The 17989-nt window shown below is 36.6% G+C and overlaps 1 protein-coding gene across 8 annotated transcripts in view; it reads right to left on the bottom strand.

The window, feature by feature from the left end:
• The window catches only part of ablim1a (actin binding LIM protein 1a), a 54693-nt gene extending 37788 nt beyond the window's left edge, over nucleotides 1–16905 (bottom strand). For 4 of the 8 annotated variants that reach the window (XR_013190682.1, XR_013190687.1, XR_013190683.1 and 1 more), the window contains exon 1: nucleotides 16583–16890. Coding sequence is in view for 2 of the 8 variants with exons in the window: in XM_077196937.1 (XP_077053052.1) it covers nucleotides 8683–8911 (229 nt within the window). In the remaining 6 variants the exon portion in view is untranslated. Of the gene's footprint in view, nucleotides 1–2788; nucleotides 3047–8682; nucleotides 9014–16582 lie in introns of those variants that run through there. The other 4 variants (XM_077196937.1, XM_077196936.1, XR_013190686.1 and 1 more) reach the window with 3 other exon arrangements.
• Nucleotides 16906–17989: the final 1084 nt, after the last annotated feature.

Genomic DNA, 17989 nt, shown 5'->3' with positions numbered 1-17989 from the left:
TGACTGGGGTGATGCGGGATTAGTGTATGTATGCAATTCATCTCATTAGAGTTTTGCATTGCCATACTGCTAAGCTAATGGCAAAATCCTCTAATAAACTATTTTTACCAATACTTACAAAATTTGCTTGGATTAATCTATAATTTTGGATTTGTATTTTCTCAATTGCATTACATGATTGGCTTCTCTATGACAGGTACATGCAATGCCGCCTTTGGACATAAAAAACCATGGTATTAACATTAAATATACCATGTTTTTTGGACAATAGCATTATGGTAATTCCATGGTGTTCTTTGAAGAACTTAAATTCCGAAGTACAAAACAAAAAAAACTGTATAATGTTTTTGAAAAGTCTTCTGCTCACCAAGGCTGCATTTATTTTATCAAAAATACAATAAAAAGTTATTTTTGTGAAATATTATAAGAATTTAAAATAACTGTTTTCTATTTTAATACATTTTAATATGTAATTTACTCCTGTTATGGCAAAGCTTAATTTTCAGTATTACTCCAATCTTCAGTGTCACATGATCATCATTCTAATATGCTGATTTGCTGCTCAAGAAACATTTCTGATTATTATCAATGTTGAAAACAGTTGTGCTGCTTCATATTTTTGTGGAAATATGTGGAAACCCTGATTCCAACCCATGGAAAAATTTCAGGATTCTTTGATGAATAGAAATAATTAGAAACTTTTGTTGTATTATATTGTATATGTTCATGGCTTTAATGCATCTTTGCTGGATACAAGTATTAATTTATTTTAAAAAATCTTTGAATAGTAATATGAACAATGTAATGAAATAGTACCATCTGTTCTCACAATGTCACCAATATGGGAGTGCAAGGAACAAACAATGAAAAATGTGAATAATAAAATGCAACTAACCATATAATCATTCATAGAAATGATAGCAAAATAAATGCACAAATTAAATGGTAGAAGTTGGGGAAGTTTTGCTGATTGTGTGTCAAATCAAAACATTGGTGTAAATTTATCTTTCACTTAGTAGGAACTGCCCAAATTAGACAGATGCCACCATGGGCAAGTTGTGTAACATGAATAAAAGTGCACAAGGTAAAATAATTATGGGTAACACTTTATTTTACAGTGTCATTGTTACATATGTTACATGTAGTTACTATAGTAATAACTATATATTATGCATAATTACATGCAACTAACCCTAAAAGAAGCCAAACCCTAATCCTCCTAACCCTATAGTAAGTGTTACTTAATATTACTCAGTCCTTAAAAGAATAATTGCAGTGTAACAAAGACACCTTAAAATAAAGTGTAACCTAATTATGAATTTTTCTTTGAAGGACATTTTTGTTTACTTTTACATGATGATTTTATTTTAAACTTCAGCAAAGTATTTTCTTGCCACTTATATAAAGTCACAGTGACATCACCATGATCATACCTTGGTAGTAAAAAAATACGTATGTTTTCAAGGAACATCCCAAGGTAACACTTTATTTCTGTGGGCCAGTATAGAGATTCTACTAACTATAAGTAACTTTGCAACAACTTGTCAACTAGCAGTCATTAGAGTATTAGTAGTCTGTCTGCTTAATATCTGCTAACTCTTTTTTTTAATGCTCCCCAACAGACATTTACTGACTATAAGTAACTTTGCAACTACATGCCAACTTATTCTACTAACCCGAACCCTAAACTAACAGTCTACTAATACTCTGGTGAGAGATAGTTGACATGTAGTTGCAAAGTTACTTATAGTTATTAGAATGTCCAAAGAGGACAATTGAAATAAAGTAACCCAATACTGTAGTATCATAATATTGCATACTCTCAAATTACTGTAAATCAATACTGAAAGGATATGCATCTATGAGGACAAATCTTAAAATTAATGTGGCTCAATTGCATGTAAATGTTTGTGCTAACAAAGATGCATTTTCCCTCTGTAGTATTGGGAAAAGATCTTAATAAATGTCCCATTCTTGAATATAGTCAAAGACACAATGCAGGAAATGAACAGAAACTGTGCGTCTCTGCAGATGAACTGCAGCAGGGATGAGGCATCTTTAAACCGAAAGAGGCCACTGCAGGCGAGACACAACAATGGACTCTACCTTTCTGTCAGCGTTGCTATGGCGACGGCTGCGGGCTTCGCGTGTGTACCTCACGGTTCTGCATCCCATTTAAAACTGCAACAGCTGAAACAATGGCGATGACAGGAGACATGCCGCTAACTCAGTCCCACAACGAAATGACCGACAGCTCTGATCCAATAACCTGTGGACCTGAGAGGTACGACTGCAGCACAAAGGACGCTATCTATTATATACCAGTTCCTGTGATTCAAATAGCTCAAACACAACGGCTAAATCGAAACAGCCTGGACATAAACAAAGATTATCAACCTATGCTTAACAAACGAACCACAAAATACCATGTCAGAATCCCCTTTACAAAAGTGAGATCCAACCTGCATCTCTGCAGAGAAAGCATGATGGGTCTGATAGCGGTGAAAGAACAGAATGTAATGAACAAATTCACACTTATCATAAACCTCTCGAAAGACATAAAAGTGTCTGTTTTCTGAGATTATAATGGACTATTTACTCTTAAAAGTGTGCAACGTGACCACACTAAGATATAAAGAATTAAAGATGGTCAGTAACTCTCTCTCTGTCTCTCTCACTCTCACTCTCACACACACACACACACACACACACACACACACACACACACACACACACACACACACACACACACACACACACACACACACACACACACACACACAATTACCTTTCTTCTTGACCATGACCATCAGTGATAAGTGGATATGAATCAATAGCCAGCCCTGGTGGAGTCGTATCCAGTGAGAATCAACGGCGCATTCAAAAAACTAAGCAAAAATCCAGTTAACTAATACAGAGAATCAAGAGGAAAAAGGAAAATGTTAGTAAGAGAAAGCTTAAATGTCTCCTAAAACAACAGAGGCAGCCCGGCGTGTGCCTGCTCCCCTGTACCCCTCTGTTCTGTTCTCCTCCTCCTTCTGCCCCCACCCCTTGTCCCATCCCCCTTTTCTGTCTCATTAATCCGAGGACTCGCCCATCTTCCTCTGCAGTCTGGAAGTTACCGGCTCTGCCAAGCAGAATTTATGATTGTAGCAGCCAATTTGGCTTGATTAAGCGACAAGCATTCAAAATGTTCATATCAAACGGGGTAAAAAACATTTTTTAAAGGTAATGAGGTTCATATGTATTAAAATATATATAAAAAAATATTTAAACAAATACTAACATTGAATAAAAATATTACTAGTAAAGTGTGTGATTTCTTTGCCATTAACATCAGTAAATGGAATTTAAAAAAAATAGTAATAATAGTGTTTTTTTCCCAAACACTCACTGCCTGCTATTGGTTGAACAAACTCACACCCTAGGTTGAGCCAATGTTACTGTCCCGGGATGGTCGGGATGCTCAAACTGATAAGGCTGTCAATACCTTTACAAGCACACCAGAAAACTGCTGTTTTCTGCTAAAACCCTGGAATGAGCAGTTTTCTTAAATGCATGAAATCATAGCCAGAGTTATCACAGTGTTGACCTTTTTCAGAGGATTCAATATGAAAATGGCTTCTGCATTTCATTTTTTAAATGTCATACATTTCACTGAAAAGTCTCATTAAAAAAAACAATTTGTTTTAAAGCAAATAAAAAAAAAATATTAAAATGAAATACACGATACGCTGCTGTGAGTATGTAAGACATGCTACACAAATAGGATTTATTAATTACCATAGCAGAGGTGGAGCTGGGGAAGATGAAGGGTTTTAGATTAATTTTGAAAAAGTCTTCAAACCGCTATAGTGAAAGGTAACCGGCCATTTAAATATTGAGCAGCAAGCTCATTGGCTGCACATCCGATGTGAACCAATCAGCTCGTGCCAAGAAGTTAACGCTGTAAATATCATCAGTTTGCGGCATCTAGAGATCATGACAGAACTAGGCATACATGCTACAAAACGCATGTGCTCAGCACATCCTGCTACTCATAAAATAACTAAACTGCAATGTCAACATCTTTGCTGAGAAAGGCCAGCTGTGCCACCTTCACCTGAAACATCCTTAGATCACACAGGTTTGTCTGGGATCATGGCAGCAGACAGGACATGATCTTGTTTAATCCACTATAAATATCCCCGTGATTAAGCTGTGACAATCCTATTACTAGAGACAACAGTTGTCTGAGTTACACTCACTCTCAAAGAACTACATGAGCAGAAAATCGTCTATTCTATTCTGTGGACGAAAACACTCCACCGAGTTCACTCTATTCAAAAATAGCTGTAAATTCTGACAAAATAAATACATGAACAAATTGCAAGCAACATATAAATTCCAAATATTTCACTATTTTGAAGTTTTACATGTGACTGATTCTTTTTAGACAGATCTTAAAGGACTTCATTTTGTCCTTCATACATGCATGAATGGGTTTATCAGAAAGGGGTTTATTTTGAATGGGTTTATCAGAAATAGCTGACACCACAATAATAGAACAGCAAAAACCACTCAAACAACATAGCAGCATGATACACAAAATAAAGAAATGAGCCGAAATGTGTATACTTTATGATCACAATTTAGCATGATCAAAAAAATTTCCATGTACAAAAAATTTTACAAGCTCAAACACAAAGCAGAATGCACATTTCTGCTTGTCAATATCTAGTTAAGTGACACTGTAAACCCTAATCAAACCTTAACCCTAATTAAAATAATGAATTGGTTTGAGTAAGCGGGTGAACTTAAATTAAACAAATTAGTTCAATCAAATTAACTTTTATGAGTATTTAGAATTTTTCTTCTGAGTTCTCAAAACAGACACACCTTAAGTAATCTGAATTGTTTCATTGTTTTAAATTTATGAACTTGTTTCTTTCAATTTAAACAAATTAAAATTTAACTGAAACTGGGCTGGGATTTTTATTTCCCAGCATGCTTTGCCATGACACTTGAAAGGGAGAGTAAACACTCTCCCATGCATTGCGTAACCACCAATTAAACAAGTTAGGATTTACATGCAGCAATATACTGTATATAAATATATATTGCATTCAGCAATTATATGCTATCAAAGCATCGTGTTACCAATTAAACAAGTCAGCATTTATATGCAGCAATATATATGTATATTTAATTGCCTTCAGCAATTGCTATGCTATCAAAGCATTGCGTTACCAATAAAACAAGTTAGCATTTACATGCAGCAATATACTGTAACGCAACGGTTTGATAGCATAGCAATTCCTGAATGAGTACACCATTATGGTAACCCCCCAAAATCCCAACATAACAGAAGCTATTCTAAATTAGCATAGCAAAACATTAAACACTAAATCTCCCACTTAACATTAATCTTGCACAAAAAACCCACAAGCCACAAACTTTTAATTGGAACAATTTAATCTCCCTTTCGAGTGTCATGCCAAAGCTTTCTGGGTAAAAGAAATCCCAGCCCAGTTTCAGTTAAATTTAAGTTTGCTTAAATTAAAAGAAACAAGTTCACAAAACTCAAAACAATGAAACAATTCAGATTTGCTGCTTAATATTTTTGTGGAAACTGATATATTTTGGATATAGTCTGGATCAGAGGTAACGTGAGGATCATCAACCTGAGGTGACAGCGTGACCTCACAACACATCCTTGAATGGGCGATCTGTTGTTGTGGCATCTAAGGTTGAGTCTGGATCAGAGGTAATCTGAGAATCATCAACCTGAGGTGGCAGCGTGACGTCACAACACATCCTTGACATGCTTCGAAGCATCAATGAACGCTTTTCCGTACGCAAAAACGTACTTGACCTAATCATAGACTGGTTTAGTGCGGACACATTTCTAAAAACTAAATACTCTGGAGAACTAAATTTATGCGAAGCGTTAATGTGTCACTCAACTGGTTAAGTTTTGCATTAGCAATGCCATGGGCTTGATTCCCAGAGAACAGTAGGTCAAGTTTTGGGGAAAAAGCATCTGCCAAAATGCATTAATGTAATGGAAGATGTATAGTTATATTAATAATATCTGCTGTAGATTCAATTTGCATGATGTCAACATAACTTTCAGCATCAGATAGGATGGACTAAAACATTCAGCATATTATGTTCATTATATTGATCATCATATTTAAATTTGTGCAATGATTAGTAAAAATGTTTTTAACAATAGATGACTAAATCTAGCAGCCAGGGGCCTATTCTGAGGTCCTGGTGCATCTATCTGCTCCATTCATAATCCAGCCCTGCATCTTATTTCTAATTATCAAATTTTTAAATTGTTTCACATGCATCAAACTCTGTGCAATTTGTTTGAATCACCGTGCAATTGCACTGCACTGTTAAATAATTACAACTCATGGTTATTTACATAAGAGCACTTTCATTGATTTGTCAAGCCCTTATCTTTTCCAATAACACTGCTCCACAATTACTGACGCTCTGCCCTTCTCAGATGACCCTGTAAAAGCTCTTAGTTCCCCACAGTAATGTCCGGAAGTAAACTCTTCCAAGTGGATCTATATGGTACATTTTGGAATGCCAGGGGAAATGCAACTTAAAAAATAAAATAAACAAATATGCAGTTAAACAGAACACAGACATCTCGAGAGTTGCTTTACTTTTAAATTGGTACGTTGTTAAAGCATTCAAATAAATGTACATTTAGCTGTGCACCTGGTTGTGTCATTTTTACTATTCTCTTCAAGTGACATGAACACAATTGAAACCCTAATTTTGGGGTTGATATAAGATTTTTGAAATGTTTTAATGAGGTCTCATGTGCATCAAAAATACAGTAAAAAAGTTATGTGAAATATTATTACTATTTATAATAACTGTTTTCTATTTGAATCTATATAAACGTAATTTATTCCTGTGAGCAAAGCTGAATTTTCAGCATCATTATTCCAGTCTTCAGTGTCACATGATCCTTCAGAAATAAGTATAATATGCTGATTTGCTGCTCAAGAAACATTTCTTATGTTGAAAACAGCAGCTTAACATTTTTGTGGAAAGCATACATTTTTATCAGGATTCTTTGATTAATAGAAAGACTCAAATATTATAAATGTCTCTACTGCCACTTTTGATCAATTTAGTTAATCCTTGCTGATTTTTTTTTTGTTGGTAACTACAATAAGGTCTCATTAATTAAAAACTTTAGTTAATATGAACTAAGAATAAACAATACTTATACAGCGTTTATTAATCAAAAGCTGTATTTGTTAATATTAGTAATTTCACTATTAACTAACATTAACTAACAATGAATGAAATACTGTAACAAATGTATTGCTCATTGTTAGTTCATTTTAGTTTAATTAACTAATGTTAACTAACGAAATTTACTAATGTTAACAAACGAGCCCTTATTGTAACGTAAAAAAAAAGTTTTTATTTAAAAAAAACAAAACCACAAAATCTTACTGACCCCCAACTTTTGAACAGCAATGCAAGTAAAAGCTTCTTCTTTCAAGCCAAATTAAGTTCCTTTCCCACAAAATCGCTGTAATCTGTTTGTGTAAATCTTTACCCAAACAAGAGTTTACAAGCAAATCCCAAGAAATCTGAAGACTGCTGATGGAGGAAATCTGACATGCTGGATCTGTCCGATGGTCTAATACGAGTAAAGCCTTTTCCGTAGATTCAAGCATCCTTGTAGAAGTTTCAAGTTACATAAAACTCATTTTCGAAAAGCAGTAACCATCATTTTTTGACATTAGTGTACTGATTAATAAATTGCATAATGCTCTTTCCTCCTCATATACACACACACTCACAAAAGTTTGATGTGTCAAGATGTTTCCTTGAATTTAGATGAGCACTACCTCTTGATTAGCATAATTAATTGCTAACATCCCATTGAAAGCATGTAATCCCTTTTTAGCAACTGATACGTAAATGGATTTTTTGGAAGATGTTGGAATATTCATAAAAAATATTTTCCATATGAAATTATATGAATACTAATTAGATCATGTTGGCGACAAAGACACAACATTACTAGGACCAGTGTTGGATAAGCATAAATTATTCTTGAACTGACCAGTGTTTAAAGGGAGATTATATTAAAAACATACATTTTAACATTAGACGTTAAATTCTGATGTTATCTCCACTATTGTTTTATATGTTTATTTGATAGCACTTTATTTTAGTCCTTTTCCGCATGTACTTACTATGTAGGCTACTTATTACAGTGATTACAATAACCGGTTAATAACTAGGTACTAACCTAAACCCATGTAGTTGCCTTACACACATACTGTAAAATAAAGTGCAATCAATTGTTCTAGTCTATATCTAGTCTACAGTATTTATAGTAACTAATTACATAAATAAATAAAAAATTAAGAGTAATCCCTTACTTTACTTATTCAAGGGAAAAGTACCTACATTACAGTAATTCAATTACTTGGTGATGCATTACATCTAGTACACTAGAACAACACTGACTAAAGTTTCCTAAGAATTAACAATTGAACTTTACAATTACAATTGCTCAGTTGATCATGGGTCTAAATTTTAAAACAAATCTAATACTGTCTCCTTTGTAACAGTAATATGCAATGAACAAGAGGTGTGCGGTGCTATGTTTGAAGCACAATATAAAGCGCAGCGCACTACTGTTCGTACCGGGTGTCAGGCTCTCGCTCAGGTAGTAGTCGTCAGGGTTGATAAACGGCAGCTGTTGCATCATGGACTGTTTGGGAATGAGGTACAGCACTTCTGCCACACGTCCATCCTCTATTACAGACATGCGTTTGACGGAGTTTGTGCGTTTGATCCGGGTGCGATCCACCTGCTGACTGCGTCCCGAGCCGCACAGTTTCCCCAGGCTGTTCAAAGTGGGAAGGGAAGGCATGGCTGTGGTGCACAGTAAGTCCTTAAAAACACACAAACTTGGCCAAAAATGCTTTAGGATTTAGTCTTCTCCATAACGGACTCAATATCCAGATGAAATGATGACCGGAAAGCACTTTGACCCAGCGGTCAGCTTCCACGTTCCAGCAGGCGAGTCTGCAGAGAGCGCCAAACTCCAACCAAAACCCTTTGACCTTCAGATTAACAAATCTTAAATCTTCAATTAAATGCTTACTCGTCACAATTTAGCGGTTGCCAGATTCAATGCTCCTACTTCTGTCTCAGGTGAAGACCACAGGTGAACCCCAATCCAGAGTGGAAAGTAAGAAGTGGCTGGAATAGCTCCTTTCCTTCTCCTAAGCGGATTAATCCTGACGTCTACCCACCGATTATCTCTTGGACGGGGGTTTGCCGACGCCACCAGAGCTGCTGCACAAGCTCCTTGCTCAGAGCAGTTTAACAACACAACTAAAAATACCCTGATCTTGATCCAAATCAAGAATGGTCATCTTTGAGACAATTAGCAAGCCCTTATTTGAACAGCTCGATTCTTTTTTTTTAGAAACTCCAGTCCATTTTCTATTAATACAATTAAAATGTATTGCACAAGATTAGCTGAAAACAGATACTCAGGGAGATTAGTTATAATCCCACAAACTCCTTTAAATCTTTAAATCACAGGATTTTATAATTCAGCCAAAGAAAAGCGCCGTCAGAATGAAACAATCTGAAGTAACAACGATAAAAAAAAGGATTATGATCATGGCAGCAATAATCAAAATGTTAATTCTTTATATATGCTCGCAGAGTCTGTAATCTTGAGCAATACATTTTGTGATATACTATTATTAATATAAAGGCAGCTGTTTGGCAAAACTCAAAAAAAATAATCAGACTGTTGTGGTTTAATTAATGTCTTATGAAGATGAAATTAGAGGTGTAATAACTGATACAAGTTCATAAATCCCACCCAAACCTCTCTATTTGTTCCCTAACCTCTGGAGGAAATGGGTATAACAAATGGCCATAAATAAACACAGACAAAAGACATTTTCTGATTAAAATCATTAAAATAAAAGAGGAAACAAGAAACAGCAGTTATTTATTATAATATTTTTCTAGAGAATGTATTTAAAATGTCCAGCTAAGAATATAAGGGATTGCTGAGTTTCACACTGCTTTTCATTTATTTTGACCTTCATCAAATATTGTAACTACTGCTAAATGTCCCATTGTGCTGCCTGGTGAATCTTGATTATGGGTTTTTGGGCTTTCTGCCAATTTTCTGGGTGGTAAGTAGAGTTGGCATCTAGCCAATGGAAAAAAAAAAATCTAATAATTAAACAAATTACATAAATATTAAAAAAAAAATTATTGAAAAGAATAGTAAATAAAATTAATTATAATATTAATATAGACTGACATTATGACATTAACATTAAGATATAATGATAATATAAAGATATTAAAAAAAAATTATAAAATAATAAAGTAAATAAATTGTAATATATATTAAATAATACACAATGTATCCAGAGCACATAACCTTTTGTAACACCCACATCCAGACAACGACTAGATCTCATAAAAAAGATCATTAATTGAGACAGACATTAATTATAAATCAAACATTGTTTAGTAATGTAATGCTGTTTGAAGAGCAGTGTTGGGGAAGTTACTTTTAAAAGCAATTCATGACAATATTGTGTTACTCCCTAAAAAAAGTAACTAATTGCTCTACTTTACTTTTTATGTAAAGTAATCCATTACATTACTTTTGGATTATTTTTTCTCACCTGGGCTGGCCTTGCTCGTTTGTTTTTTTAATAACAAAAAAACAAAAACAAAAAAAAGTTCTATTTTGGCAAATGTAAAGGCAATTTCACCCCAAAAGTGAAATGAATGAGCTTCGGGATGAAGAAAATGCAAATTCACGCATGTACAGTAGCTCAAACAAACCTTTCAGATATTTTGTAGAAAATGTAAAAGTAATGCATTACTTTATCAATTACTTGAAAAAGGTAATCTGATTACGTAACTTGTAATGTCGAAGAGTGCTTTAGTCGCTGTCATTGACTGACCGAGATAATTCACCAAATGATGACAAATCATGGAGAAAAGCCCTAACCTACTGCCTTTATGCAATTACAGAGTAAAGAATGAGATTTAAGAGACATGTGCTGCTCTGCAGACCCCGCAGAGGGTCTTTCTGCACTCAGATGCATTAGAGAGACCGTGGCTCAGCAGTTTATACTTATTAAACACACACAGGCTCTGTTCCAAAACCTACAAAGATGTATATGCTAGCAATATTTTAAGAAAGGTTATACAGAATAGTAATTACCTTTCATTTCTAAGATAACTTATTTTGGACAAACTGCTGCATCATACTTATCCTTTAAAGTGAAGGTTATAAGATAAATAATAAAAAAAAAATTTAAATCTGGAGACACACACACACACACACACACACACACACACACACACACACACACACACACACACACACACACACACACACACACACACACACACACACACACACACACACACACACACACACACACACACACACACACACACACACACACACACACACACACACACACACACACACACACTTTATTTGGTAACTTTTTTAATAAATCAATCTATTTGAAGTTTTTCTATTCAATGCATTTTTTTGCTCTAAGTATCATGCCATTATCTTGGCAACATACCAGGTCACTAGGTATTTGGAAACGAGCATCAAAGGGTGAAGATGCTGATAGAATTTATAACAGACTGAGGCAGATTAGAATTATGCATGTAATCTTTAAACTGTCAAATGTTGAACATATTTTACATGTCAACAGAAAATGAGATTTTAAAGGGAGGGGTGAAGAAAGATGTAAAGAGATGGGTTTAGAGTGACAGAGAGAGAGAGAGAGAGAGAGAGAGAGAGGGATGAACTTGCGTTTCTCATGATCTTCCTCTGCTTCTGAGTGATATAGGGCTTCATGAATAATAGAGCTCGACTGTCTCCGTTAAATGAAGCTCTCTTCCGATCTCTCTCAAGGCCCTTTCACATGACCCATGCACTGCTTTGACCTCAACAGGAAAAGTTGAAAATGGCAATTTTTCAAGATTTTTAGGTAGAAAGATAGTGGGAAATGTACCATAAATGCTAAAAACATTTGTGCTTACAGCAAATCAAATCCATGCTTTGATACATGGAAGAAAGGAACAAAAAAAACTTGCTGAACATTGAACTTTACTGACCGGGTGCTCTTGGTGAATTTAAATGAATTCAAGAAAGGGTTTCAATGCATTAGACAATGTTGACGTGAAACAGTGAAAGGGCCTTCAGGCTGAGTGGTTGACCGATATGGGGTTTCAGCAGCAGAAGACAATATACAGAGCTTATTTAGCCAATCTGAAACTCTGTATGTCCATGGTTTAGTGTATTTGGGACTGCTGGCATAAGATTTGACGTGTCTTTGGAGAACGAAGATTCGGAAAGAGGTTCACTTACAACACCTTTAATTACCGCAAATTAAACTGGACATTGCTAGAATTTAAAGGGCACCTATTATGCCCCTTTTTACAAGATATAATATTGGTCTCGGGTGTCCCCAGAATGTACCCCACAGTTAATTTATTATAACCATTTGAAAATGTCATTTTTGGGGCCTGGTTTAAAAAGAGCTGTTTTGGTGTGTACCACCTTAAATGTAAATGAGCTGCATATCCCCGCCCTGCCTTTGGATGAGGGCGTAACTTGCAAACCTATGGCAATAAACAGTCGGTAGAAGCAGAATGGCTGAGAATGACAGACCCGCTGTTTCGTATGGCATTCAGCCGTACATGTTTGAACCGGAATCAGACCCAGATGATGAAGAGACTCCGGCAGAAGAAACACAAATGAGAATGGACCAGGACGTCTCGGAATGGTTATTTGGTATGTACTTATATAGTGTTGTAATTGCGCCCCCTTTGCAATTATGGATGTGCAACACACACACAGACACACACAAACTGTGATAACGTTGGCGCAATTTTTTGAAACTACAAACACAAATACTGTGATAACGTTTGCTACGTACAAATGAAATTACATTTATGTGATGTTTCTGTCTGCACGCCAATATCCCTCGTTTTACAGCTTCGTGTCGATGTGCTGGCCTTTGTATAAAAATAGCAATTTTGATGTCTTGTTTTTACAGAAAACATGCACAGTTTTTAATACAATATCTTTAAAAAATATATTTATAAACGTGTGGTTACATACTATACAAACAAGGTTTGAATTATATACACAGACATCCTACGACGACGACAACAACTTTAGACGCATTTGTTGTTGAATTGGCTGACATCGACTGAAATTACTATTTGCTCAAAAATCATAAAATACACTTACTTCTGCTGGAGGTGACGTTGGATCGCGAACAGCAGGCAACGATCCGCACTTGAGGATTAACTTTGAAGCACTACCTGCTTTGAATTGACCCTCGTTCACAAAACAGTCAGTCAGAAAATGATTCGTGCCAACAAACGTATTTTGGGAGTTTTAGTGGCGCCTTTCCTTCGTAAATAAAATCCATCCACTGCGTTTTCAGTGGCTCTGATGTCGGAATAAAGTGAAAACTGCTATGTACATTATTACATCCCACAACAGAACACTTATGTTTCTTAGGAGACATTTTCGACAAGGCAGCACAAATCGTCAGAACACCGGCTGTCGTTGAGACAATGGAGGATGGCGTACAGATCACCGAGGGCGGGGTCTATGCCAAAACCACAGTGTCAATCAAACCGTCGGTGGGGCTTGCTCAATTCTACGTCACACTGAGCCGAATCTCAGTACGGTTCGGCTCGGCGCCGCACGGTTCGCTTTTCCACTGAGTGGTACGACTCGGCTCGGCGCGGCGCGGTTCGGTTCGCTTTAGCTCGGTTGCTTTTCCACTGCAGTTAGTACCGCTTCAAAGTGGCAGGGATTATGACTGATCGTTACAGTTTATCCGCTCCTCGGCAACTAACAAGAGGAACGTCTGCACTTCTCGTCCACTGACCACGATTCAGCCATTTCTTTTTTGGAAGTTTTTTTTCTCCAAGCAAGTCAAACAAGTAGTTTTAAAACATTGGAGGCTGTTACTGGCTATTTAAATCTAGCGGGTTTGATGTCTCGCAAATACATGACGCTGGTAGTGACGATTCTGTCTGTCTGACCAATCAGTGATCTACAGTGCTTCCACGTCACATTTTAGTATCGGTACGGTACGCTTGGAACCTCAACAGAGGTGGTACCATTTAAAGCGAGCCGAAGCGAGCCGTACCATACCGTACCATGCAGTGGAAAGCGCCACAAGTGAGCCGTGCCGAGCCGTACCGTACCATGCAGTGGAAAAGCGGCAAAGCGTGCCGTACCGAACCGAACCGTACCGTACCATGCATTGGAAAAGCGCCATTAGAACAGCTCGTTCTGAGACAGTGCTTATGATTTATTGAGATTGTAAAAAAAAACACTGGGTGGATTTTTATCATTCTAGGGTGGTTTTGCTCACACACTGCCAACACACATTTATGTTCAAACACCATGTAAAAGTGAATTTTGCATAATAGGTAGCCTACCCTTTAACACCATTTTAGACCATTTACATAACAGTCACTATAAATATGCATTACTTATCATTATCATTTATTATTATCAATGTTGAAAACAATTATTTTTTCAGGATTCTGTGATGAACAGAAAGTTCAAAAGAACAGTATTTATCTGAAATCGAAATCCTTGAGGCACAGATAATTTAATTTTAATTTAATTTTAATATTATCATAGTTGCTAATTTTGTGTTGCATTAATGTTGCATTCTTTATCATCAAAATATTAAAAATATTAAAAATTAAAAAGAAACAATGGTGTGATTTAGTTTGATTGATGGGAATCTACACTGCAACAGCCTATATCACGGCCTTACAAAAGAACGTTAGGCTACGTACGTGACATACAACTAAGCCGCTCAACAGTTACCGCGCATTTTTGAAAGCTGTTTCAAAACGAGTTTTCGCCGGCTTACTCGCTTCAGTTCCTTCTGAGAGGAATGATACTTTGATGAGGAGGTTCTGCTCAGAGAAACGCTTCCTCCCGCTGTACTGGGACTGGACAGAGGACAGCGCTGCTTCCACTCAAAGTATCTGTTAGAGTGTATTTGCGTGCGTGTGTATGTGTGTGTGTGTGTGTGTGTGTCATGGCAATGCATATCCCTCTGTTGACGGCTTTAAAATGCAATATTTGAGAGATGCTTCTAGTGTTACATCTAATATGTTGTGTAGTCGAGTGTTTTATAGATATTCATAACATTGCTTCTGTGTGATGTGGTGTAGGCTAGGCTACCTGGTCATATTGCTGTTGGTTTTATGTTTAATGTGATGATTACGTGCTGCGCGACTAGAGTTATATATTATATAATAATATATATTACTATAAATATACATACTGCAGGCTAAAAATAATTGTGCCCCCCCATACATTTCATATGCCCCCCTTAAGACTGAGGTCTGGCGACGGGTCTGCACAGGGCAACTTTTTGGGCAATGTTGCCGTCGATGGGCAACCAGATGAGACACAGGGTCCACGACCAATCTAAATTATCCAGATAGAAATGTATTGCCCATTTTCAATGGGAAAGTGCCCAAGCAACAATCGCTCGGCAAGATTGCCCAGCAACATTGCTCAAAAAGTTGCCCTGTGTATCATCACCTTTAGACTCTACTCAACTGATACTCAAACTCTGAAAACATCTTAAACATGCCTCAAACAACACACATGAACTTTGCATAGAAACCGCAAAAAGACTGAAGAGTTTAACATGCTCTTGAGTACCGAAATCATTCATCCACTGATATCAGTTGGGATAGTTCACTCAAAAAATAAAAAATTGTCATCATCATTTACTCATCCTCAAATTGCTCCAAACCTGTATGAATCTCTTTTTTCTGATGAACACAAAATAATATATTTTGAGGAATGTCATAAACCAGACAGTTCACGGGCCACATTGACTATATTTCTTTTCCATAATATGGAAGTCAATGAAGCCCATCAACTGTTTGGTTACCCATATACTTCAAAATATCTTGTTTTTGTGTTCAGCATAAGAAAGAAATTCAAACAGGTTTGGAACAACTTGAGGACGATTAAATGATGACAAAATCTTCATTTTAGGTGACCCCCTTAAAGCATCTCCTGTGATATAAAAAGACCACAATGAAAGAATGGGCAGGACAACATGTCCTCTTCATATATGTTTTAGATACAATCTACGTTAATGTTTTATCATTCAGATTTGTATTTTTCCTTTCACTCACTCCCATTGAATTCCTTGTTCTCCACACAAACGGGACAGACGAGTTTGCAGTTTCTTATGAGAAGTGGACCATACAGCAAATTAGCTTAGCACAAACTAACACAAGGTACAGTGGGAATAAATGTCTCTGCTGCAGAGCAAAGCACGCCAGTTCACCTCACGAAAACTGATCCAGCTCCAGCGCACATATCAGAGACAACTCTCTAACAAAGGAAAACAATGAACACAAACCAAGCGTAAACACAAAGCCCCCAAGCCTCCTATAGAGATAAACACATAAATCACACAGAGCAAGACACTGGGAAGTCTGAGACAGTGCTTACCATCAAGTCCGAAGCAGGAGGTAATTTTTTGGGCGTAGTTGCACAGTCCATCGTAAGGAGGCTGTTTTTGCTGGTGCACTGCACTCTTATCCCCCATCTCTACTGACAAGCATATACACACTCTCACCCTTTCAACCTCACACACTCACAGGACAGCCCCGGCAGGACATTCTGAAGCTGCGTCCTAATCAATTATTCACATTCGCACAGGGCAACATGCACACACACACGCACACAACAGACTCGTTTGCCCTCGCACACACACTCACGAAAGTGCTGAGGCGGTGTGTCCTCACTGCATGCGTTCTGGTGTCCGGACTGGGAGGAAGCGGAGGAGGAGACTCAGGTTACCGCGGTACCGGTTGCCAAGGATAGGCCGGTGATGCCGCAGTCTAACAGGTAGAAGTCTGATGTCCTGGTGCAGAGGCAGGGCGGGGCATTTACGGGACGCTGTCTGAAAACAGAGACCACACACACACACACACACACATCCAGTTTGTTGTTTAAGAAATACTCTCCCCTAGTTGGCCTGCATTATTCAGCAAGGTTTGTCAATCACTGTGTCTGATATGGAAGTCAGTTTCTGTCACAGTTGATCAAAATTGTGATTAGAAATTGTTCTGTTATAATAATGAGCTATTAAGTCATTATTGTGAGTTAGTGTCTCGTAGTATTTTTGAGAAATCATTATTATGAGGTTTCTCATTATTAGCAGATATGAAGTCATAACAGGAATGTTTCTCATTATTATAAAATACTAAGGTTTAATATCCCATTATTATTTTCTGAACCACATATTTTGTCAGATGGGATGAAAAACAGCTTCTGTAGCCTGTAATAGCGATCAACTGATTTTTTTTTTCCATGGCTGATACTGTTATCTAGGGTGGAATGTTGATATAATGCTAATAATGCGGGTCAGTAAGATTTTTACTCTCTTCTTTTATTAAGATGCATTTAATTGATGAAAACTTAAACATTGTTACAAAAGATTTCTATTTCAAATAAAAGCTGACTTTCTATTCATTTAAAAATCCTGAAAAGAAAAATAATTACAGTTTCCTCCAAAAGATTAAGCAGCACAACTGTTTTCAACAATGATAATACTAAATGTTTCTTGGGCATATTAGAATGAATACCGATGGATCTTGTCATGTGACACTGAAGACTGGAGTAATGATGCTGAAAATTAATTACATTTGAAAATATATTAAAATAGAAAAGTTATTTTAAATTGTAATAATACTTTATTATTTTTAATGTATTTTTGATCAGAGCTACTTGTGGTCCGGGCCAACCCAACACTTCATCACAACTTCTCCATTCAGCTAGGCTCGTCATCCGTAACTCCATCAAGGTCAGCTAGGAACCTTGGGGTTGTAATTGATGATCAGTTGAAATTCACAG

The sequence above is a fragment of the Siphateles boraxobius genome, unplaced genomic scaffold (assembly GCF_051911475.1).
Source record: "Siphateles boraxobius isolate OS27281-9 unplaced genomic scaffold, OSU_SipBor_1 37, whole genome shotgun sequence".
Lineage (NCBI taxonomy): Eukaryota > Metazoa > Chordata > Actinopteri > Cypriniformes > Leuciscidae > Siphateles > Siphateles boraxobius.
This window is presented reverse-complemented; position numbering and strand designations above follow the sequence as displayed.